This window comes from Anas acuta, chromosome 1 (genome assembly GCF_963932015.1).
Source record: "Anas acuta chromosome 1, bAnaAcu1.1, whole genome shotgun sequence".
Lineage (NCBI taxonomy): Eukaryota > Metazoa > Chordata > Aves > Anseriformes > Anatidae > Anas > Anas acuta.
In genome coordinates this window covers 63,304,085-63,328,457 of record NC_088979.1, presented here as the reverse complement: position 1 = coordinate 63,328,457, position 24,373 = coordinate 63,304,085, and the positions used below count along the sequence as shown (strand labels likewise).

Sequence of the window (24,373 nt, the reverse complement as noted above, 5' to 3'; positions counted from 1 at the left end):
GGCATTTTGGAGAAAAATGAAGAAATCCTTAATGCTCCCATTCTTTCAGCAAAGGGGAAAAGTCAGCCAGGGCCTGTTTTGAGATCTCTCCCTCGCTGTCCTGCAAAACCAGGTCTTGTTAGATGCCCTCCTGGACTGGATCATCCATCCTTTCTGTGGCTCTCGAGGGGCTCGCTGGCTTTTGGGGCATAAAACCAGCCATCAAAGTGCTGAAACACAGAGTGCTTCCTTCACTTGCCACCCATTTTATGGTTCTACTTCTGTTGTCTTTTTTTGTTGTTGTTGTTGTTGTTGAGGCTTTCTTGGCCTTTTGTAGGGTGTACCTGGGGAACCAGCTGGCTCCAGGGGCTTTTAACCCTGTTTTCAGTGGTGTTTTATCTCATGACAATAGAAGAGAGATTCTGGATAGATCTATGGTAGCAGGGTGCTGGTGGAAGTCTTAAAAATAAGACTTCTCAGGTTGTCCTCCTGAGAAGGTTTGAAAATAAAATCTCTTTTGGGAAGAGGCTTTTAATACTGAGACAGTAAAATGCTCCCGAAGGGAAGGTTCTCTTTCTAGAAATGCAGATTGGGAATTGCATCCGTGCCTTACCTGTGTTTTTCCACGTATCCCAGCCTATTAAAATGGATTAAAATCCTGAACTTGCTGGCTTTGTTACCCTCACCTCCCTATCTTTTTGTTTTTTTGCCCTTTTTTTAAGATGTTTATGCTGTGAGGTCAGGGTCCGTATGACTATTTATGTCCATCTGAACCCTCCAACTGCTTTCCAGTTTGTTTATCACTCTTTTTTTTAAGAGGCTTATTTACAAACAGCAGGGAAGACTGACTCATGCTGTGTCACGTTTTCCTGGCACTCTTACTCATGCATTGATCATCAACTGGTTAACAGCATACATGTCTGGTTATAATAATAACCTGCTTCTTCAGCTGCTGGTCTGTCATGCCCTTCTGTCCTCAGCTTGGCCCCAGTGTGAATTACTAAAGTGAATTTGGGATAATACTCCGATCCCTCCAGCTGGAGAGAGAATGCTGGAACTGAGCAAGAAGGCAGCGTTTTCCCAGCAGAGGGAGTTATTGTTAAGCACATCCTCGAGCAGCTTTCCACTTGCTGGAGAAAATTATGTGTTCTGCCCTGGATTATGCATCCTTTGGGCAGAAGGTCAGGGGGTGCAGAGCTCGCAGGAGGCAGCCGAAATAATTTGATTCGAGTCCAGATGGAGAGAAGGTTTTTCCCACGCTTGCACATCACCACGTAGTTTTTTATGGTATTCAGAATTAGAAGAGGTTAAGGTAAACCAGCAGCTTGCTGGCAAATGATGGCAGTAGCACTTGATCACTGGACATAAACCCATAGCAGTGCTTTGCAGCATACGTGGATAAAGCACCTCAGCTCTTAGTGCCATCCTCAGATTAAATATGCACATTTTGGGATTGGTTGATTGCAAAGTGGAGCAGGGCACGAGACATCAAAACAGATGTGGGAGTCCCATTAGGCACAAGGAAGGAAACATGTAATTAGTTAATTATTTAGCTCCTTGAATCAGCCATTTAGGCTCCTGTGAAGCTTTGAAATTTCCTTTTCAAGGTTCACGTGCGTAGATCTGTGGCTTGATTTCTCTCCGCTCCTTTCCTTTTATCTTCATCTGCTTCATCAGCGACCCAAGGCATTCGTTGTCACCCAGGGCTCACCACCACAGTGTCATTCAGCACCTCGCTTGCTGCTGGCGCATCACAAAATTTGCTGGCTCCTACAAACCCGCCAGAAGAGTTGTCAACATCTTCCTTTGCTTGCCGCAGGGATGCTTCATGCTGGCCTGATGCTGGCTTTGCTGCTGGCACCGTTCTCTCCATGGGCAGAGGAACACCAGGCAGCAAACCGTGAGCTGCCACCTTTAACTGTGGGTGCAGGCATCTGCTTGCTCTTCTCGTGATGCTCTCTGGATTTATTTTTCTGACCTTTTGTTCTGCCCTGTAAACAGCTTTTTCTATCACTTCGAAAATCTTCAAACTAAACTTAATTGAAGTTGGGTCGTCTGTTCAAAGTTAAAAAAAAGTACAAGACTGTGCCACTGAAGCGGAAAAAGAAGATCAATAACATTGATAAAGGCTTCTCTGTGTGGAATAAGAACACTAAAGCCTTGTCTTTCCTAATCTCTGTAGTTAACGTGTACTCTGCAAATGAGAACTCACGAGGAAATGCACTGAATTAAAAGTACTTTTAAAAAATGATTATTATTCCTAAATTCACAACATGGGGTCATCATAGATTGTCCCTTTGAACATAGTGAAAAGTAACAAGTCACAGCCTGTCTCAAATGATTTTTCAATTCCAAAGTCCTGCTGAATACCCACAGTCCCCAAAGCAATGGCACTTGCTCGGAATTTTGAGCGATGTTTCAAAACACTTGCAAGCACAAACACTTGCAAAACACTTCGCTGGCATGAGATATCAGTGAAATTCAGGCTTGACATATCAAGATAAATGCCTTGTAGGACTGAAGTGAAAACTCAAGGGTGACCCTTGTAACACATAACAAAAAGACATTTATAGCTTGGGGTGGATGAAGGACTTGTGCATAGTTTCAGTTTAGGTTCTGTCTTTTGGTACTTAGACACAGATGAATATTTTCCTCTAACAAAACATCGACAGCATTGTGCTTATCAACCAGATTGCAGCAGCGACGTAGGCAGAACTTTTTCTTTTGGGGGAGGGAGGAAGGCCGGTTGCGTGAGTGAGGAGGCACACACTCAGAAATGAAGGATGAATCTTCAAAGTGCAGAAGATGAAAGGAGGCTGTGTGTTGCTGGTAACAAGAGGAGCTGTGGCAACTTGGCTGGTCCTCAAAAATTCTCCTGGAATGTGCAAGATCCAAGTAGCCCCATCCTATGCAGGAGGAATGTAAGAATGTAATCTCTTAAAACTGAATTATAAACAGGAGATAGAGGCTGGAAGGTAAGAGAAGGTAAGAGCAGGAGGCACTCGCTTGGGAAATTCTTCCTGCTGAGCTAGCTCCATCTGAACTGCTTTTGGGAAACTTTTCAGCAAGTTAGCGGAGAAAAGTCATTTGCATTCTCCAGCACCTCACTGACAACCACCCTTACAATGTGTGTTTGATATTCGGAACTTAACAGTTGAGTAATTTAAGATCTGAAGCCTTGTCTGTGAGAATTGGTGTAGGATCCCACGGGGCAGAAAAGGAATTCCGCTTGGATTTCTTCTTGCAGACAGCTTGTAGCTTATCTTCAAGTCCTCCAAGAAGAAAGTCTTTTCTAAAGCAGCCTAGACCCCTATCAAGGCTTGCTGAAGAAGCCAGTTAAAAATGCATGCCGTGGAGTTGCCTACCACATCTGTTTTAAAAAATAACCATCTTGCCCTCCTTCAGATTGAGGCCATTTGATCTCAAGCAGCTCTGTAACAAACAATTCATTTTTGTGCCTGGACTTCTTGTATTCCTTTAATTTATGTGCTCTGTCTGCTGATACAGATTTTAAATTTTGATAATACCAGTTTGGTGCAAGTGAGGTTTCAAAGCACATTTTGTAAAAGCTGATGTCCTGTAGGCCATGCAGCTTCAGCGGCTGTCCACGCAGATAAAGCTGGATTTTAATGCTGCTTCACACTAAGGCAACTTGCAGCAAAGCCAGGGAAGATTTTTCTGTTATTTTTTGATGGACTCGTATCATGATTAATACAAAAGTACACTGAAGAGACTGCTACTGTAGTGAATAAAATGTTATGAAGAAATTTAGGTAATAGTTGAATTTTATTAGTTTATAAAGAGCTTCTCCATAGCAAAAACCTACTCTGTCTTCACTTTTTAGATTGCTATTACCTGAAATTGTTTGGACAAAGATCTGTCTTTGCTACACTGGTATTTAAAGCACAGTAAAAACTGTTGATAACGTGTAAATGTTGCTGTGCCACGGGCATCTGTCATCCTCCGTCCTGAACATCCGCCTGTAACAGCATTAACTTTTCACTGAGTCACTGGCTGACTGCAGGGAGCTGTCGTTTAATTATGTTTAAGCTCATCCTATTGTGTGCACTGTGAAGTAATTTTAAGTACTTTGTTCGAAACTGGAATGCAGCGTGTTTAGGCAAATATTGTGACCGATCCTTCTCATTTTCTGCGGACAAGAGTACGGATATATAGCTCTTGTTGACACTTCAATGCGGGCAGCCTTCTAACATCATATAAATCACTTGGGATCTCTCTAACTATCATCCATTTGGCATGTTATATGATGCCAGAGTAATTTCTATTATTTTTCCGTTGTGTGGTATTTTATATTATATTTTGATGACATTCCAGACTGACATTGAAAATATTATCTAAAATTCCTGGGCTAGCGTTCTGTCTGGTAATCTTGACAAAACTGATAGCGAGTGACATGCTCATTAGTACACACCTTGCACTTCTCTCTTACAAGAATTACAGTAATGCTCTCTTGTGTGTATTCCAGTACAAAATAAGCACTTTAACAATAAACCGTGAGATTGACGCCATGTAGATCTTGTTTCCTGTCCTGGTCTCAACACTCATTGCAAATTGTTAGGTTTCTCTGCTTTTATTAAATGGGAGTTGATTTGAAAAAACCCAACCCATCTCCTCCCCCACACTCACTGCAGAAGTGAACACGGTGAATTCAGGACTCCTATGTGCCAAGAATCAAAGAAGCTTCGAATTAATTGTTTTTTTTTTTTTGAAATAGGAGTAAGGTTCTTTGAAACCTTCCCAGTCAAATGAAGACTTTTTTATTACTAACCGAGATGAGGCACGCAGCTTGCAAATCTCTGCTAGCCGCCTTCCTGTCTCACAGGAAACCTTCAACATTTTCATTCCTGCTTTGCAAGCGACACAGGACGCTCCATCACTGCAAAATGTGACAAAGAGCTGTCGGCTACCTTCTGGTAGCCAGGAGCAGGGGAGAAAAAGAAAAAAAAAAAAAAAAAGGTGATTGTCTGACAAGCCCAGTGTTGCTGTGTTTCCAAAAGAGTGTTTTAGTGCTGATTTCTGAAGTTTCCTTGCCGCACAATTTTTTTTGCTGGATTAATCTCTGTGCTGGAGTTTGCTGGCATGCTTGAGTAGCTCCGCACTTTTATAGCACTAATGAGCTCCTTTGTGTGGTAAATTACAGTGGGGAAGACTTTCTAGCTCATTACAGCCCGGTGGATTTTCTTTTTTGGCTACTTCCAGACAGCTCTGGAAGGGCTGCGGTGTTCTCACGGCGCACGCCGGAGTCGCTCCTGTCCGGGTGGGAGCACAGCAGAGCCCCTTGGGGCACCCGGTGAGCTTGTGGCGGCCATCCCCGAGGTGTGATAAAGTGATCAAGGAAACGTGGTGCCCTGCAGGAGGGTGTGTACCTATGAGGAACAGGAAGCCGAGCGGCTGCCTGCCTGCCTGCCTGCCTGCCTGCGGAGGTTTCACGGCTCCGGCGGGCGCAGGTGTGCAGGCGCCGAGCCGCTTCTCTCCGGGCATCTTGGCAGCCACATCTGGAAGGGGGGGAGAAATCCAAGCCGAAGCCAACCCCCCAACCCTTACCAAAAGGAAAAAAAAAAAAAGCAACAAACTTCCAGGTAGAGGAATATGACGGCCTTGCAGCTGAAAGAGCTGTCACAGTCGGGTCTGTACAGGAGGAGACGGGATCGTCCGGATAGCGTGGGGCAGCCCGGCTGGCAGGAGGAGAAGCTGAGGTGAGTGCAGGGCCATGGGCAGGGCCGGCTGGCGACGGCGTCGGGGCTTGCAGAGAGCAAAATGCCAGCGCTGCTCCACACGTGTGTGGAGAAACAGCCCCGAAGCACTCGGGGGAAAGGCACAGGAGGGACGAGAGGGGACACGCGGGGTCCCGGTGGTGGTGTGCCTCCTCTCCGGGCAGCAGCGGTGTGGCGTCGGCTGGCGGGAGGGAGCCAGAGGTTGTCACCTCAGGACCTGGCCTGGTGTGGTGTGAAACCCATTTTGGCACCACGCCGGGGAGGGCAGAGGGGTTGGGCAGCTCCCCAGGGCTTTTGGGGAGGTCGGGCACCTTGGTTGTGGAGGTGAAGAAGGCCTGACCTCGGGGCAGGAAGGGCACCCGAAAATCGGAAAGCCGCTCGCTCGGTTGGTGGCTGGGCTTATCTCACGGGGCTGCCCGCCTCGCGAGCCGGCGCGGGGAATTTTCACAAAGCCTCTGCTCGGAGCAGAAAGGGTGAGGGGTTGTGAACAACATGAGCAAGTGAAAATGCGAGGTTGAATTTCTTTTTAATTCCCCCCAACCCCTGCAAAAGCCGTCGGCTTCCACTTCAGGCTCCCCGGAAAAGGATTGTTGTGTAAATGCTAACAAAAGCATCGTCGCAGAGGAAGCGCTTCCTATCCCCTAGTGCCTTTTCTTGGGGTTTATTTATAGATTATTTTTCGTTGTTGACACTCATGCATCACATTGGAAGGGTTTGTAACTTACATGGGTTTTGGCACTGCACTCTCATTACCCTGATTAGCAGTTCCAGATGGACATGAGGTCAGATTTGGGGGATTTGCTGAGCACCTCCCTTTAAAAATATTGTGGCAAAATATATTATGGTAGCCTATTGAGGTTATTTGCCACAATATACCTGAAATATTGAGTCACTTCTAGGAATGTGGCACCTTGTGGCTCTGATATGTGTCCTTGGCATCTATATAGAGCATTAATTCTGAATCGATTGCTTAGATGGACTTTCACTAGCATTAATAGTATCATACTCATATGATTATAGACTGAAGACTACTCACACTTGCTAGAGAAAGATGCGCAGAGACTCTTGACTATTTGTGCTTAGTTTCCTTTATGCAAAACTAGCTGTGAGGAAGACTCTAGTTACGGAAGCGAAAGCTGCTTTTTAAAGCTTACATATGAAAATAAGCCCTGGTGTTTCTCTTGCCTCCAGCCGCCTGCTGTGTGCGTGGCCAAGGTGGGAATGGAGCCCTTTGTGGGCAGGGGGAGGTTGCCTTGCACCGGTGGCGTAAATCTGGGTGTTTTGATCCTTTCCTGAGCTTCTTCCTGTTCAAGACAAATACGAGACAAGGATCAGTCTTACGAAATAAAATGCAAGCAGAGGAAATGCCAAATCGAGGCCTTTACAACCCAGATCTGGTGCGTGAGGTGCAGGAGGCGAGCAGAGCGTGGCTGGAGGATGCTGCCAGCACGGTGCCGTGGAGGAGAGGGCTCCTCTGGTACTGCTGGCAGCTCAGCGGGTGCATGGTCGAGCTGGACCTTGCTTCTTCCTAACCTGTTTTGTTATATTTCAGCCTGTGTTGCCAGGCAGCCTGGTTTTATGGTTTCTGCTGCATTCTCCATGACAAAAGGATGAGGCACTGTAAATACAAAACAATGACAGAACACAACAGGGCAAGGAGCAAAAGGAGTGAAGAGGAAAAATCCTTTAATTTTCTAAAACTGGAAACATCTGGCTTTTTTCATGTCCACCCCCAGCCCAGTGACACTTAGATGCCTGTCCTTAGCACATACTTTCGGAGTATCTAGAGTCCACAAGAAAGACAGGAGGTTTCTTTCATCTGTGCTGAATACAGCTTGCCATCCTCCCTGGCTTTGCCTGCCCTCCTGTAGTTTTTCTCCCCAGCTCTTTGTTTAGCTTCTTTTTTTTGCTTCCTGGAAGGTGCACATGAATCCAAACGTGCTAGGTAACATCAGCCCCCTGAGGAGCAGTTTACCCTAAGCTTCTTTCCCGGTTTGACTATCCTAAACTATCCTATTTTTCTGATCTTGGGTCAAAATGTGCTTGAGTTGCTCATCTTCTTAGGGCATCCTCTGAGAATTTCTGTATTAAAAAAATAATAGTTAAAATCACCGTCTGCTGAAGCCATACATGACATCTGCAGCCTCTCCGTGCTGCAAATACGGCTGTAATTGCAGCTCTGGACCCTTTGAGGTGTAAAACTAATGTCTTATGTTGACATAACTTCGTGATAGGTCGCGTGCTGTGGGAGTCTGAGCTCCATAACGGGAAGCCAATCTTCAGCTTCTGCATCTGTGGCCATTGGTGTTGCTTCAGCCAAAGGTTTGACCCCCGTTGTTGTCTTTCAGGTCTGCTACTCGGTTTATGATGAGTCAGTCTCTAAGCATGTTTCCCTCGGTGTTTTCCAGGAAGGAGCACAGCGATACAGTTTGGCTCTTGCTGTTAGGTTTCCTAGTTTGTCAGATTGCAGCGTAGAGTAAGAGCTGATAAATGCATTTTTACACCTCACAGAGTCTCTCCAGCAGAGTCCTGCTTTAGCAAGTAGGTGCCGGGTCATCTTGAGAGGAACTCATCTCACACAGCTCTGGCAACATACAGGGCCTAATTCACAAGCAGCAGAGCTTGATTTAATGCATGGTTTCGCTCGTTCCCACTTAGTCAGCTGCTTTGGCAGCGTAGTGACCCAGCAGCTGAGCTGTCCCACCAGCAGCGGTGAGGACACGAGGGGGCTGGGGAGCACCAGCACATCCAATGGAGGAAACTGAGGCCACCCACAGCCATAAATAGCAAGCCCCACACTCATCACCCTCATAGAAAGCTTGTATGGAAGGAATTGCCTTCTGAGGGCACGTCCCCTCCTCCTGGTGGCTTTAATGGCTTTATACGGAGCTGGAGCCTGGCCACCTCATGTCGAAGCTGGTCTGACAGCTCACCCTTTCCTTGAATGTACACAGTGAAAGAAGGTGCTTGGTTTATGCCTCTGCTGGGGCAGGGATGCTCTCTTCCCTGCCTGATGGAGGCTTGAACTGAGGTTGTCCAGGATGCTCCCTGGGCACAGAGCTGGAAGCGCCCTGAGCACCATCACTGCCCTGCCTGGAGCACAGGTGGCCCTCATCGATCTGCATGCCAGCTGAGAAATCATCTGCTTCATTACTGCTGTTATTATTATTATTATTGTGTTTTCAGCACAGAGGAAAAGACTTGTTCTTTTCCAGCTATATTGATCTGGTGCAAACATCGCTGATAAATCTTGTCTCGCCCTGTCTTTAGAAATGGGGTTTTGAAAAAAAAAAAACTAACTCTGTGCTGAGCTACTCTTTCTCACTTTTCTCAGCGAACAGGATGCAAAGGAAATTGTAAGCATACATTTCTGATCAATCATTAGGAGTCACTTAGCAGCGGCAGCATGCTCGCTGGTTTTGCACGTTCCCCTTCTTTTCTCATGCACTTTGTAAGAAATACGGTGATTCCTCTGAAAAATTGGTAATATCGATTTCCAAGCTCAGTACAAGGCATTGGGAAAAACAGGGGCAGTTCTCTTTCTAATAACTACACTTAAAATTACTTTGATCAATGGGCAAGGTTCATGTGGTGGCTGTCAGTCACCCGGGCAGCTCACTGCTCCGTTCTCCTGTGCAGAAAGCACCGTGGATGGTTTCTATGTTGGCAGAAACCCTTTTGGCCCCTTTGGGCTGTGCTGCCGAAGCTGACAGGTACGTCTGCGTGGGTAGGTGCAGGCAGCCTTCTGCCGGGTCCATTCAGGCTCCCGCCTGCCTGCGCACACCGGCTCCCGGCTGGAAGGCATGTGGATGTGCCCCAAAATCTCAGGCACAAAGACTCCCTCGCAGATGAAAACAGGAGACATAAGCACATTCCTACGGCCCACTGAGCCTTGGGGGGATAGGCTCCGCACAGCAAAGCTCGTAGGTGAGTATAAGAAGAAATACATGAAAAAAAAACAAACAAACAAACAAAAACAACAAAACAACGGCAGTGCGATAGGGCTGAGCGCCTGCCTCAGCTTTTGAGCTGCCACATTTTGGGAGTTGTGCGAGGCCACGGGTCTCCTCCAGTTTCGGGAACTAGAGACCCTGTTGGGCTTTCAGCCCCCTCAGGGCACTGGGAAAGGCAGAAAGAAAAGCTCTGTAACTGGAAGCCACCGCAGATTTGATTTCCACTGGCAGCATTTCTTAATAGCATCGCAAACAATAACATTTACTTAACCTCTGTCTGTAGGGAGATGTTCTGCTTCCTTGTGGTGCCAGTATCAGCAACTCCAGCAGGAATTATTCAATATATTGGTTAAAAAAAAAAAAAAAAAGATAGACCAATGTATTAAATCAGCAAGAGCTTGAAAATAAATGTTCAGCCACAAGAAAAGTACGGTTCGTCATTGTTGTGGTTAGAAGCTCTGCTGGAATAATAAAGAGTTGGGACCTCGAAATATTTGTTTGGATCAGACGCTTTGTAACTCCCAATTAAAAAAACACTTTGGCTCATCTGCTAGGTGCTCTAATTGAAGAGAGGATTTGTCCATGTACATGTAGCATTGCGTTATTAACGTTATTAATTATAGCAACTCCCAGCCAGCAAAAATACGCCTCATGCTTACATTTTAATACTCCGATACTTGGAATTTGTGTTGCACCCTAGCTGGAGATATCCAAATGACTGGAGGCCTGGCTTTTCAATTGTGCCGCACTTTTCATTGCTTTAGGGGTTAAAATAGCTCACAATGAACACACCCTTTTTTTTTTTTTTCATGCCTCCTCGCTCACCCCTTGTCTTTGAGATTGCATAATAGCTGCAGAGCAATTCGGTTTGACTTGCTCGCTCTGATTATCACCTCCCGTGACTCTGAATTACCGAAGGTAGCTGCCTGCATGACGGAAAACTGAGCAGTTACTGGTGTTCCTCTTACGCTTGCTTCCTTGCCATAATCTGTGATTTCAATGAATTGGTTCGGCTTCGATGATTAGAGCAATTAGTATTTTGGTTGCTCTGGCAGCATCGGTTGGGTAAATAGAAGTTGTGGATTTAGTTTTGCTTTTGACTTCACGTGTTTTGATAACATCTTATCAAAGGTGTTCTTTACAGAAAATGTAATGTGATCGCTCGTTATTCCTCCTTCTAATTAGGTTCTCCTTTGAGTGCAGTCTGTCGCGCTGGACTGAGTTTACTCGTGGAAATACTTCTGCAGGGGAGAGAAAGCTAAATCCCACGTGAGTGCCACCACTCGCTAAAAATTGCCAACGTGCAGGCATCAGGGAGAAAAGTTCACAGGGTGCAGGAGCGGGTTGCCCTTCCGTTTCTCTCCTCCTGTGGTCTCACAGCTGCTCCACAAAATGCAGCGCTGGCAGGCACGGTGACCTCCGGAGACCCGCATGCCTCTTGCCTCTTGCTCTCTGGGCACGGGAGCAGCTCAAGCTTGCCAAGCACCTTGCCTCTGACGGGGCCAGACAGAGCAAGTGGGCCTTTTAGATGATTTTAGGTAGTTCTTGGTGGCATTTTGAAGTGATGGTTTCATATACAACGCCCCGTGCACAGTGCTGCTGGATGGCAGGTGTGCCAGAAGACTGTAAGGCATCCTGGGATGCACCTGTATATATCAACAGGATGAAGCTTCGTGATTTATCTGAGTGGAGCTTTTTTCCCAACAAGAGGGACTTGTTCTGTGACTTTCATGGCATTTCCCTGTAGCTTTTCTGCTTTTTCTGTCCGCTCTACTGGCCAGGATAGAGCTCAAGGAAAATTAAGTGAAAGCTATTAGCCATCAGCCTCACCAAAATAAAAAGTAGGTAACATGTTGGCACAAAGCCAGTGATACCTGTCAGCATTTGCTAGCTGTGCCTTTTTACATAAAAGATCCAAAAGATTCAAGCTCTTCCAGCAGGGAATGAATGGATGAAGATGAAAATGTTGTCTCTTCCAGCATGTTGGATCCATGCATGCCACCATGCATCCATCCATAGGTCATAAAGCTCTTCATTCCAGGTTCGGTATACCTCTTGAACTCTGTTCCTATGCAGGTATTAGAAAAATGTTACCCACTCAGAGTTATGACTCAAAACTGCCCTGGCTGGTCTAGTTCTTGTTCCGTATGGAAAGTTTGCATTGCAAGCTCTTTGTCTGGCTTGATATTTGGCTTTTCGTTAATGTTGTTTTGTACATTCCTCCTCACTGATTTCAAAGACTGAAGCGCACACTGTATTTCTGTTACAGTTTAGAAGCTGTTCCTTACATATTTTCTTCTTTTCCAGAAGTGCATGCCAGCACTGCAGCCTTGGGATAGCTCCAAGAGCGACCAGGCTGTGGGTAGTGAATTTTGCCTGAAGTGTACAAGCAGTTGCTTACTTCTAAGCTGCATTCCTTTCTTTAGCTAATCCTCACATCATACCCACACACTCAGTGTCATGTAACAAAAGGAGAGAGGTTTGGCAGGGCTCGAGCCCGTCTGGTCCAAAGCAGAAAGCTCTGCCTTCGCTCACCCTTCCCTTCACTTCCAAATAACCTGGGTGATCCCCAGCTCCGCTCCCTCAGATAATCCCAGAAATATTCTGCTGTGAGCGTGAATTTTTTCCATCTTTCCTCACAATCTTGCTTGTGGCATCACATGCACGTGTTGGATTCATTCACTCCTGCTTTACGCACTTAGGATTGGACAACTGCTGGGGTGAAAACTTTAAAAGAAAAAAAAGCTTACCATAGGCTTTGGTTTGGGAAATGCTTGCCAAGTAATTCTTTTCAGTAACTGGTACTGAAATTCTTTTATTCTTCCTTCCCTGAAATGGCTGCTACAAGGTGAAGATCCTCCCTTAGTATTACCCAAAATTTTATGACCATAATAATGGAGCCTAAAGGTGCAGTTATTCTGCATTAGCTTTATTTGTCAATATATGAGTCATGCTCGACTCATAGGAGTGCAAATCACTTCTGGTTATTCTCCTTCAGCTGTTGAATATTAGTGCTGGTGTTTAATTTTTGCTGTAATGACTGCAGATGGCTCAGCTGCCTTCCCTTCTGCTGTTTTTAAAGCCAGGTGATGCTGCAGTGAGCATGTGAAGAGAAAAAATGGGAAACCAAACCCCAGAATGACTCACGATTATGGTTTAATTTGTATATGAGAGAATTAAAAGAGCAGCAGCTGAAAAGATGTTTCCTTTACCACATGCTGCCTTCTACCCCAAACAAATTGTTTAATTCGGGCTGTGAAAAACGTCATCGCTGTAAGCCCGAGACCAGAAAAACAAACTTAATGAAGGTGAAAAATGTCCAGAGAGGCTACGCTGCTGAAGGTGCAGGTTGGCAGCAGCATTGAAGAGGACTCGGGAGAGAGGTGAGGGCTGCCCCTTGGCAGCTTGGCTGAAGGTCAGTCCTCGGCACGGTGTCTCCAGTGGAGACGCTGCTATAATAAGAGCGTTGTCTAGAGCCAGAAAGCCTGCTGCTGACAGTTATCTCAGCCCTATAAGGAGCTTCGTGGACGTTCTGGACGTCTTTCCTGGTAGCCTGGGCGTTATGTTTAGTCAAGGTATTAATTATAGCTCCCGGGTGAACTGTTCAGGTCAGAGGGCTCGGCTTGTAACGTAACATCAGTTCCAGCTAGGGGAGGCTGACGCTTACCTTCACATTCAGGAAAGCATTTCTGGTGAATTTCAGGGAGAGATGACATGAACTGAATACTGGAGGCAGCAAACAGGTATTCTGGAGAGAAGCACGGCAGTGCAGCATCTTCCTAGGATTTCAAATGTCAGAAGATGCAAAAATCAACCTCATACACTTTTATGTGTTTGGGTTTTAGATTTGTTCCTAAAGCAATGGATGAGGAGCACACATACACGTAGCTGTAATTTGCTTGCAATTGCCTGACCACAATCTATTCTCTTCATTGTGAAGTTCACTGTGCTATACCCAAACAGAAAGAGGCCTTTGAGCTTGGTGGGCCTGATTTTCACAGAATCACAGAATCACAGAATTTCTAGGTTGGAAGAGACCTCAAGATCATCGAGTCCAACCTCTAACCTAACACTAACAGTCCCCACTAAACCATATCCCTAAGCTCTACATCTAAACGTCTTTTGAAGACTTCCAGGGATGGTGACTCCACCACCTCCCTGGGCAGCCTGTTCCAGTGCCTAACAACCCTTTCAGTAAAGAAGTTCTTCCTAACATCTAACCTAAAACACCCCTGGCGCAACTTTAGCCCATTCCCCCTCGTCCTGTCACTAGGCACGTGGGAGAACAGGCCAACCCCCACCTCACTACAGCCTCCTTTAAGGTATCTGTAGAGAGCGAATTTTGTCTCATTACTCATTATTCTCGAAAAGATGTGTTTCCTAGAGGGAGTCTCTTCGAGACGTTAGATGTGCAGTCCCTAGCACTGAGTAGCTGACCTTTTTTATTGGTCTTAAATTAGCCACGGGGATAGAAATGATGTTAAATGAAATGCATTAGTGTAATTACATCTTTAAAGGCTTTAAAATGGATTGAGTTGGAAGAGTCTGAGCACAGCACATTTAGCATGGGGAAGTACACATACGGCTAACAGCACAGGGAGAGGTTTTTAAAGAACAACTGATAGGATGCCGTATCTCACGTAACGCAGGTTTGCTAGAGCACTGGTGAGCTTCTCCTGCGTGACATTTCTGTTTTGATTTTCATGTCTGTAGAGGCTGCAAAAATAGTAGTGGGGGAGGAAGAGATGGCCGTTTTAAAGAGGATCAAGTATCTGTACACACAAGAAGTCATCCCTTGTTTGACGCAAAACATGGCTTCATTTGGTAACGTTTGCAATTAGCAGGAAGAAAATACAACATTTTTTTTTCAATATTGCAGACAACAGAGAAGTCCCAGAGCTAACTATCATTACCTTTCTGTGAATCCTGCTAGAGACTGCTTTTTCACTGTGCTCCCATGACCAATGAAAGCTGTTGTGTGGGAAGGTGCTGCGTACCTGTTTATTGCAGTCGTATTCATTTCCTTATGAAGTGATGGAATGTGAACCCTCTCTGCTTGCAGAGACCAAAGCATTTTTTGGACATGTTTATACTAGAATACGTTTCTATTGAAGTATCTGAAACAGCCAGAGTTGTCTTTTTGTTTGCCCTGCTTAAACTCCCACCGCAGAAGCTTAATCATATTTCTTGTGGCTAAAGGTAAAGGATGAAACTTTTAGGAGCACTCGGAATTCACCTGGTTTTTATTGCAGTGGTTTCGAGATGGTTTTCCATCCTTTTCAGCAGAATCAGGGTAGTGCTGAGCACACACGAAAATCCCACCTACAGCATACATCTTTATTACGGAAGAGATTTACATGCATACCTTCTTTCCAGTTGCCTTAAGAGACCCGTTTAACACAGAAAGAATTTTATTGCTTAAGAGACGAGCGATCGAGCGATGGCAGGAACCAGAACCCAAGAGTGTTTTCAATTCCAGTGGAAAAAAAAAAAAAAAAAAAAAGACACGAAAAAACAGTTAGCACTTCAAAAGGTTGGTGCAGAACTTGGCGCAAGGCACTCCGGGTTCACGCCTATTTCGCAGCAAAGCTCCCACTCTGCTTGTTCTGCATTTCGCGTGCGAGGATCGCTGCGTGCCATCCGTGTTCAATAGGGGGAACATGAAATCATCCCTACCTCTGTAGGAAGGGGAGGGCTGCACCGTGACTGTTCATGAATCCCCCGCACGTCCCGATGGGGTGCATGGCCTCCGAAAGCGGCGGTGATGCAGCAGGTTTGCACGGGGCGGGGAGCGTTATTTCGGGGGCATGGGGGCAGGCTGCCAAGCGGCAGCTGCCTTTGCCAAGCACCTTGTTTGGAGCCCTGACCGCTTGGCGCATCTATTTGGGGAACGAAGCAAGGCTCACCAGTCACTGAGCCGTCTCGGTAAGAGTCCCCGTGGGCTGCCACCAGTGTGGGCTTTCCTGGAGGGAGACAGGAGGCAGTTTTCCCTCCAAGACAATAAAGCAGCACATTTCACATTTGTTTTGCTGCTGTTTTTCACAACAGCAGCGGGACACTTCCCCTTCTCTCCCTGCTGCTTCCTTTGTCACCTCACCTTTGGCTGCGGAGCAGATCCCCGTGTGCCAGGAGGAGCCGCTCTGTCGTCTTCCTTCCTGCCTACCTTTTCTCCCCTGCTGCACTGTGGGGAAACTTATGAGCTCCTGGTGAAAATACAGAGCGTTTTTAACAGCCCGGTTCAGATCTTGGCAGCAAGTCTCCAGTAAAATGACAAAAAGGAGAGAAAGATGGCCAGCTGCTCTGCATTTGTGGATTGCCAGACCATCCCCGTAGAAGTTGTGTTTTGTTTCAGTAGCAGGAAGGCCCTTTTTAAACTCCTGGCACGCTCCTTTCTTCCCTAATGGGAAACGAGTCGGGAATAACTCTGCTGGCAGCAGTGGCCAGAGGCCTAGAGAACAAGGCTGCTTCTGCTTACTGCATGTATGGAGTCGCCGTGCCTCACAGGGCTGCCCCTTGGACAAAACTGGGGCGATGAAATCAGACTTTTTGGATGGACATCTTCTTGCTCCACCTGGAGCAGACAAAAACAGGGCTTGAGTTCAGGGCCACGCCGCCTCAGCCCCACTGGCCGCCGTGTCCTGTGGCACGTGGCGGGCTACCAAGAGGAGTGAAGCAGAAGACACCTGACCAAACCCATTCCCAAAATCTGGCCTGTTTGCTTTTCAGCAGCAGAGTTGTGGTGTTGTGGTGGCCAGGAGATGGGAAGACAGTGAGGTGTGAGCCCTGAGGGGTCTCGGCCTTGTCCTCTGCTGGGTGCTAGCTCGGCCACCTCAGCCAGTGCTGAGAGGTGTGGTGCAATGTAGTCATGACATAAACCCTCTGCTAGAGGCTCGAGGATGATTTTTATTTAGGTGCTGAAGGCATATGAACACGTAGTAGCCTTGACTGGGATTTCTGTCATGTCCTTTGTCATCTGTTTCTCATTTCTCTGCGTGTTCCCTCTAGTCTTCTTCCTGCCCTCCTCCGCTTTCCCTGCTCCCTCTCAGGCTGGCAATTCCTTGCCTGCCAAGACGCCGTGTGTCACCAGCACAAAGTGCATGTGGCTTTGCTGCCTCACCGATTGCTAACGAGGCTGAGTCAGTTCCACGCAAGAGACCGCTTTCCAAAACCCCTTTTCGTTTTGGCTTGGCGTTACACATTCCTGGAAGCTGCCTGCCCCAAGCATTTCGGGAGTGCAGGCCCGTGGCTGCCGGTGCCTCCCCTAGTAAGCAGCACACCATAGGTTTGTGAAGAGAGTGCAGCCATAAAATAATTGCCACATCAGCAGGTCATTCTGTGGTTAAGGAATGATGAATTTTCATGATTTCTCCTTTTTTCCCAGTCTTGCTCTCTCCGTTCCCTAATACCCACTATAAAGCACTTTTGGTGTTCAACCCTATGGAGCGTTCTTGCACTGGGTGATTGCTCTGAACACAGCACTGAAAACCAAGCTCCATTTTAACTCCTTCATCAGCTGCCCATTATAACATAGTTGGCAGTTCAGCTAATGGCCTGCGAGGCAAAACAGAAAACAAACTGTCCCCCTGTATCTACGCCTTCTCCGAAGTGCTGACAAGAAGGGAGATGCCTAGAGATATATTCGGCACATACGACTTAGAAGATGGAAGAGTAGCATTAAAGGCCATTTTTACAGTGTAATTACTGTGCCGTGGTGTTAAAACAATGTTTACCTAACGACAGCAGTCTCCTCCTGGTGCTTTACCTTGCTGTTTTGCCCATGATAAAGTGTTGTTGGAATCCACCCCTCAGCAGCCAGGAGCTGCGGACACCGGGGAACATGTTTGCTCACATAGGTTGCTCGTAAAACAGCTCTCCCGGGCCCGAAAAGATTTCTTCTATCATCAGGCAGCGGCGAAGCCCCTTTCCAGCATCCGGGCTGCATGACAGCCTGGCGCTGGAATGTGCTTCTCCGCAGCCCAGCTTTTAACTTGAAGCTCTGGCAGGGCTCTGGGTAGGTCTGGCTCAGAGACACAGAGCTGTGAAAGTCAATCGCTTCGTCTGGGAACAAGGGAAAGCCCAGCATATTCTTTAGCCGCCTTTGCCTCCAGTTCCTTTGCAGTCTAAGCACAGAATATACACGCCTGTGACAACAATTAGAGAGACATGGACTTCCAGCGCAGAGCTTACCCCTACGCGATCCCGGAGGACGAGGAGATCGCCCACGAGGTCGCTCGCGATGGCCACAACCCTGCGGGAAACGAAGGCGAGAAACCAGTGTCAAAACTGCAGCGTAGGCACAGTGACATAAAGCTCTACAAAGAGTTTTGTGACTTTTATGCAAGATTGTAAGTTGGCTCTGTCCGCCTGTGGGGTGCGACCGCGGTGATGCCGTTGGCGTAGGGTACCCAGGGCTTTTACCCTCTGAGCTCTGGGCAGGCTGCAGGAGCCGTTCTCTGCCGCTGCTCTGTGTTTGGTACGGTGCCAGTTGTAATCACCGGCGAAAATTTGAGCTGTTGCTGTGAACTTAATCTGTAATTGCGTCAGAAATTTTTATCAGCAGTTGAAACAGGGTTGGCGTTTGCCAAGTAGTCTCAGATTTTTAGGCTGTTGCTTATATGGGGCAAACGTATAGCCCATCTATCTCACTAGTGCCGAACTGTCGCGTGCATCGCTGATTTCTCACAACATGTGTTTCAAATCAAAGCATACGAGTGCTTTTGCATATCGAGGAGGCAAACTTTGTGCTTTCATTAGCCTTCAAAGTTTGTTTCATGTTTTTGCTTGCGTTTTGTCTCTGACAGCACTTAGCATCAAGTAACTTTGCAGCATAACATCCTTGGTACTCAGGAACTGTTGAGGCGATGATGAAGGGTCACAGTTTTTATTATGATTACCGCTCATTTAAATTAATAAAGAGTATGGATGAAGTGATTTTCTTCCTCTCCACTCAACTTAGTGTGGCTAACTTTATACTTATGCACATTTTATAGTGTAATCACTGCACTTTTTCAGTGTGCTTGTCTCTTACACATGAAATAGACCATTCCCCAGTGTGACCTCCTCTGTGAAATCTGCCCAGTCATTGTTTCACTGCGAGGACAGTGAATATTTTGATAGCAGTCACTGTTGGCCTCTTCTGCAGAGAGCTCCAGAGAGCGAGGAAAAAAAAAAGCCAGCTAATAATAACTGGTCAGATGTGACCTTGTGTAGGGTTCCTCTGTGGCACAGAGTAAGAAATAGATAAAGCACGTTCCTTTTTGAACCATGTGATAGGTGTACGTGGTGCTGTGCAAGGAATGGGTTTGATTCCTGTTGAAGCTGGTGGGAGCCAAGAGGTGTTAACCCCTTGGGGGGGAAAGCTTGGCGTCTTGCACAGGACCGTGTGCCCTGCACTTACAGATGCAACAGATTTCTGTATCAAAACGTGTGCCTGTGTGCACATACATGTAAAATAACATCTTAACAAGCTTCCACATAGATGTTCGAGGCAGTCTTTTCATCAGCTGTGTTATCATTGCGTGAAACTAAACCATCACCCTGTATTTGCTCTGCTATCATCTGCTATCATCTGCTATCTGCTATCAGATGATATCAGGGCAGAGAGGTGATCCTGAAAGGCATAGCTTTGGGAGTCCAGGAATAAGTAAGAAAATACTTACAAAGGAAAAATTGAATGAGCCTTTTTCTAGTACTAGAGCCTTAATTAATTGTACCACAGTTGGGCTGACTGTTGCAGATACGGACACGATCCCAGTGAAGCTGCTAATTCCTCTGCTATTTTGCAGCTAGCACACTGTCATTTTATGCTCTTTGAGAAGTCGCCAAGGTTGCTATTTGGGTATTTTTTCCCTGGTGTTGACCTATGCGTGGGTCACGATGGAGCATCCCAGCACTGCAGCCAAGAGCATTTCCACCTTCCACCTTGTCCCTGGCCTGATGCTGGGGTGCTGTGAGCTGCTCTAACTCAGATGAGCCATAACAAAACAACCCAAAAACCCTTGACTTTAAACCAAATGTATAAAATGACTTCAAGAGATGTAAAGATGATGTAAGGAAAAGCTGTCTGCTCTGGTTTTCAGTAATCTGCCAGACTGAACACCTTCTAATCTTCCATATTGCTTGCTTAGGGCTTTTGAATCAGTGTTTTACGTATTTTAGAACTGTGAATTATTATAGAATTGTCATTTATATTTTCCAATGTGATGCCAGTCCTCAATTGTTCTTAACATTTGCCCATGGTTTCTGTTATTCTAATGTATTTTATCATTTTTTATAATAATTCTTTGAATTACCTGCCTTTTCATGTTGTAAAAAGCCACTAAATGTATCTGTAACACTGCTTCTGTGTTTGTTTGTGTTTTTTTGTTTGTTTTTTTTTTAATTAATTATTATTAGAATGTATTGTAAGGTTTTTGTTTTTAAAGAGTTTAGGGACAGGTGGAAGTGGCAGTTTTACTGCTAAGGGAACACCACAAGACATTAAGTCCGTGGAAAATCTTATTTTGAGTCACAGTCAGTGGTGTTGCCTTTTGGGGCTAATTTTCTTTCTGTTCCCTTTGTTTTTTATTTTTTTTTATGGCAGCAACATGGCGAATGCGCTCGCGAATGCCATCTGTGAGCGCTGTAGAGGCGGCTTCGCACCGGCAGAGAAAATCGTCAACAGCAATGGTGAGCTGTACCACGAGCAGTGCTTCGTGTGCGCCCAGTGCTTCCAGCAGTTCCCCGAAGGGCTCTTCTACGAGGTAAGCTAGGAGGAGTAACTCCAGGCAGATCAGTAACTTAGGAAGTGCTGTGAAAGAAATTGGGAGAGAGGAGAAAAAGTAGAGGGAGAAAAAAGGAGAAATGTTTTTGTGCTCATTTGGAGGACATCAGTGTGGATATCCTTATTTAAACGTGTAGCCTAACAGTGTCACAGTTGAGAAAAGAACTACTGGAGATTTCCCTCCCACTACATTTTTTTTTTCTTGAAACCTGTAAGCACTATATATTGTATCAGAAACGGAGGGAAAGCATTCTTCTTAGAGGAGAGCACTCATATAGAGGGAAATGCCAGCATCCTGCAGTCCTCAGGAGGTTTATTGTGGAGGGAGTGAGGCCTGCACAGCATCTAATATTGCTGGTAGGGATGACCTGTAAGCCAACGTGCTGAGGTCAAGGTGTGTTGACAGCCCAAACCAGATGGGGCCTAAGTCAGGTCAACCCTAGAATCAGGTAAACCTGGAGTTTAACGTGCCTTTGAGGGAACAAAAACACTCCCATTCAGTTTTCTTAGCCCCATCTGGATTGCCCTTAAGCTCAAGGTGTGTTTTGGTATCAGAATTGTTTTCTTCTGTCTTCCCCTTCCATGGGGATTCAGAGATGGCTCAGCTATTTCAAGTGCAAAATGGCTTTAGTGAAAGCTTTACACTAGTTCATAAAATGTGAAGCGATCGGTGTGAGGAAGGGTAAATCATGGGAGACAGGGAATTATTACCTCAAGTTTGTGAATGGGGAGCAGAAGCTGACGCAGATAAAGGCAGAGTTCTCAAAAGTATCAGATTTCTTCAGTTGCATCTGAAAATCCTATTCTAATCCACTTTCACACAGAGCGTGTTGCCAGTGTGTCAAGAGCACAACAGTTCATGTTCCACAGTAGTATTTTTATTTCTACAGAGCTGTGCTATACAGTGAGGAGGAGGCTGAGGGAGGAGTGTTGATTGGAAAAGAGAATGGCAAAAGGGATTCCTGCCTTTGCTTTCTCTCACCTTGCTTGAGGATCAAAAGATTTTTCAGTGAGGTAGGGATAGTGTTGCACAATTTGTGGCAGATGAGCCACTAGTGGTCCACAAAACATCAAAAGGTGAGCTGCAAAACGGTCGCAATTAAGAAAAGGCAACACAAACAAAACACCCCCTAGATACTTACACATTGCATTATAATTGTTAATATACACTGAGTTACTGCCTGCCCTGAGTGTTGAGACCTGAGGCAAATGTAAAGTGATAGAAATATTTTAGAACTAAAACGTTTGTTAATAAAATTGTCTTAAAGGAATAAAATGTATTTTGTCTAAATAACGAGGGCTTTATTCATGAAACCTCTTTCAGAAAATAGGATGGTCCTGTTTGAGGTAACAGTTTGAGAAATACTGCTCCAGGCAGCCTGTATCTCCTAGAGGATGGAGGAGGACTGCAGTGGAAAGGAAGTCCTATGTTTGCACCTAGTCCAGGAATATTACACCTCCCTGTTGCTCACATGTTGCCATACCTGAACCTCCTTGGCCGGGGAAAGCATCCTGCTGGTGTTTAAATATATTGGATGTGTGCCTTTTGCCTCCTACTGCCACGTTGTTCTTGAGAAACGTTACAGAGAAAGTGGAAAGTCTCAGTTAAGAAAAGCTACCATTTGCCACAGCTACTGTAGAGATAAAATGATGATTGGGATTAAGGGAATATCCAAAGATTTGTGTGTGGCTTGAGCTTCAGGCCACCCTTCTGCCTCTGGTCCTCCCAGTGTCTACCACAAGATGTTGCAGTTTCTCTCCATACCAGCAAGCCTGCCTGCCACTGTTGAAGAGATGACGGTTCAGATGATGGCTCAGAAATCTCACCCAGGCTTCCTCCCCCGTCTATATTGGCCTGTACTTGGCACCTTCTACAGAAAGCAAAGGTCCATATTGTGCCAGCCCTTGTGCCTTTGGGGCTGTTTCAACTTGGAAATCTTTGGCAGGGCCCGCTCCTCTGTCTCTGCACCCTTTAGGGTGTCCACATGTGTCCCGTGCTGCCTAGCACTTCAGTGGTCAGTGAGATGATGGCAGTGGAAGTCCTGGCACAGTTCCTGGTGGTGCTCCTTAGGGAGAAGGAGGGACAAGGGCAGAGCTTGCTCTTCTTTCGTGTGAGTTGGTTTGGCAAGTCGGGAGTGCAGTGGGTGACAGCATTTTGGGGGAGAGGGAGGAACAGGAACAGCCCTGTGCAGGTAGAGGGTGGTCTTAGGTTTGCCAGTGCTCTGAGATGATCTGTGTCACTCCGGGGAAACAGTGACAGGGCAGAAAGGTTATCTTCTTCCGACTGGTTTAATGCACCCTTTAACGAGTTGCATGTGGAGGTGTGGCCAGGCAACGTGTTTTTCAGAGTAGGTTCCCTGTGGGTAAACGCAGGCATTGTTGGTAGACCTGCATCACTTCGTGTTTGTTCTGTGCCCCATTCAGCTAAGCTAGTGTTCCTTGGAAATGATTTCGGGAAGTCAAATATTCTCCCCCTGCCTATCACGAGCGATGCAGGGTTCCCCCAGTTAGTCATTAAGCCGCTTATCACGTTTGCACTCAAACGCTGCCGTGTGATAAGCTGCCACGCTGCGTGCTCCACCGTGGTGGGGTGGAACTGGTCGGGCTGTGCTGGAAGAAATGCAGGGGTGGGTAGGTCTGCTGCACCACAGTTTTGTAACCCAGCAGAGCGTGCAGTCCTGTACTTACAGCAGAACAGCCTGCTTGCATGGGCAGCTTTGGTGGCACCGTGCCCAGAGGGACAGGTCGTCCCTCTTCCCCTTGTAAGTACTCGGTGGCTTTTCCTCAAGACCGTGTTATTCCTGGGTTCAGCAATTCTCCTTCCCTAGAGGTCTGTCCCACTGTGGACCATGAACACTTCACCTTCAGACAACAGAAAACAGGAGAGATGAAGCCTACCTGGAGTGCAGGTGTTTCTTTAAAGCCCTTCGGGGCCCTTAAGAGCCCTTTGGGGGCAGTAAGAGCCTCTTTCTGTGCCCTTTCAGAAAAAGGCCAGCCTGCTCCATGCTGAGGGGTGGGGAGATGAAAGAGTTTAGAGAGGTGCATCCCATAGGAAAAGAAAGAAAGAAAGCAAAATCCTTACAAAAGACTCCCAAGAGTACTCCTGTAATTGGGGAATCTGTATGGCTTTGTTATTATAATTATCACTGAAATAGAAAGACGCATGACTTTTGCTTTATGAGGCCTAAATGAGAGGAGAGTTCCGTTCAGTTTTTGTTTATTTTTGAAGTTGTTTCGAACAACCTATAGCGAGATAAAAGGAAAGTGCAGCTGCAGTGAGCTTCTCAGATTTATTTCTATTCCATTTGCACCTGGAGTGTTTTCTTAAATTGGGCTTTACCAAAAGCTCCCTTAGAGGAAATGTCTTTAAAGAAGCAGGTTTTGGGCATGTCTTCCCGTGACCTGAGTTAGTAAAGATGCGGAGATCAGCTGGAGATAATGTTGTGGTGAGATGTTCTGAAATGAAGCACAGAACCATGCAGCTAACCCATGGACCTCCACCAGGCAATAGTTCAATGACCTTGCCTTTCAAACACATGCTGTGGGATCTGTTACAGAAGCTTAAGGCTTTCTTTAAGAGGGGGAGCTGCTGGGTCATCCACAAATGCAGCACAAATGAGTCAGGCAGGTTGAATACACAAACAACACGGAATAGTAACCAACCTGCCTGACACAAACCTGTTTGGTCTGCCCAGGTCAACATGTGGTGGCTCTGAAATCCAAGCAGGCCTGTGCATCTTCCATTTTACCAACTGTTTGCACAAAGCTGGAAGCTTTCTGCTTTTCTTCAGTTTTAAAAAGGATTATATTTGGCAGGAAGCAAGCACCCTTCTCAACGAACCAATAATTTTCATTAATTTTCATTAGTCAGTCCTCTGTCTCTCAATTTAAAAACAACAACAACAAACTCCAATTAAAAGTTCATCTGTTTTAGAGTATTACAC

At 46.2% G+C, this 24,373-nt stretch overlaps 1 protein-coding gene and 1 long non-coding RNA gene across 12 annotated transcripts in view; one reads left to right on the top strand and one right to left on the bottom strand.

Moving 5' to 3' along the window:
- Positions 1-24,373, top strand: part of LIMS1 (LIM zinc finger domain containing 1) — a 63,982-nt gene that overhangs the window by 26,800 nt on the left and 12,809 nt on the right. For 7 of the 11 annotated variants that reach the window (XM_068679417.1, XM_068679435.1, XM_068679426.1 and 4 more), the window contains one exon: positions 20,250-20,409. In XM_068679417.1, coding sequence (XP_068535518.1) covers positions 20,250-20,409 — 160 coding nt within the window. Of the gene's footprint in view, positions 1-5,192; positions 5,697-17,695; positions 18,013-20,249; positions 20,410-24,373 lie in introns of those variants that run through there. The other 4 variants (XM_068679389.1, XM_068679398.1, XM_068679369.1 and 1 more) reach the window with 4 other exon arrangements.
- On the bottom strand, positions 5,703-15,818 carry LOC137855379 (uncharacterized). The gene is made up of 3 exons (XR_011095689.1): positions 15,344-15,818; positions 13,335-13,446; positions 5,703-7,018 (listed from the first exon to the last, which is right to left on the bottom strand). It is a non-coding gene; the product is annotated as an uncharacterized lncRNA (long non-coding RNA).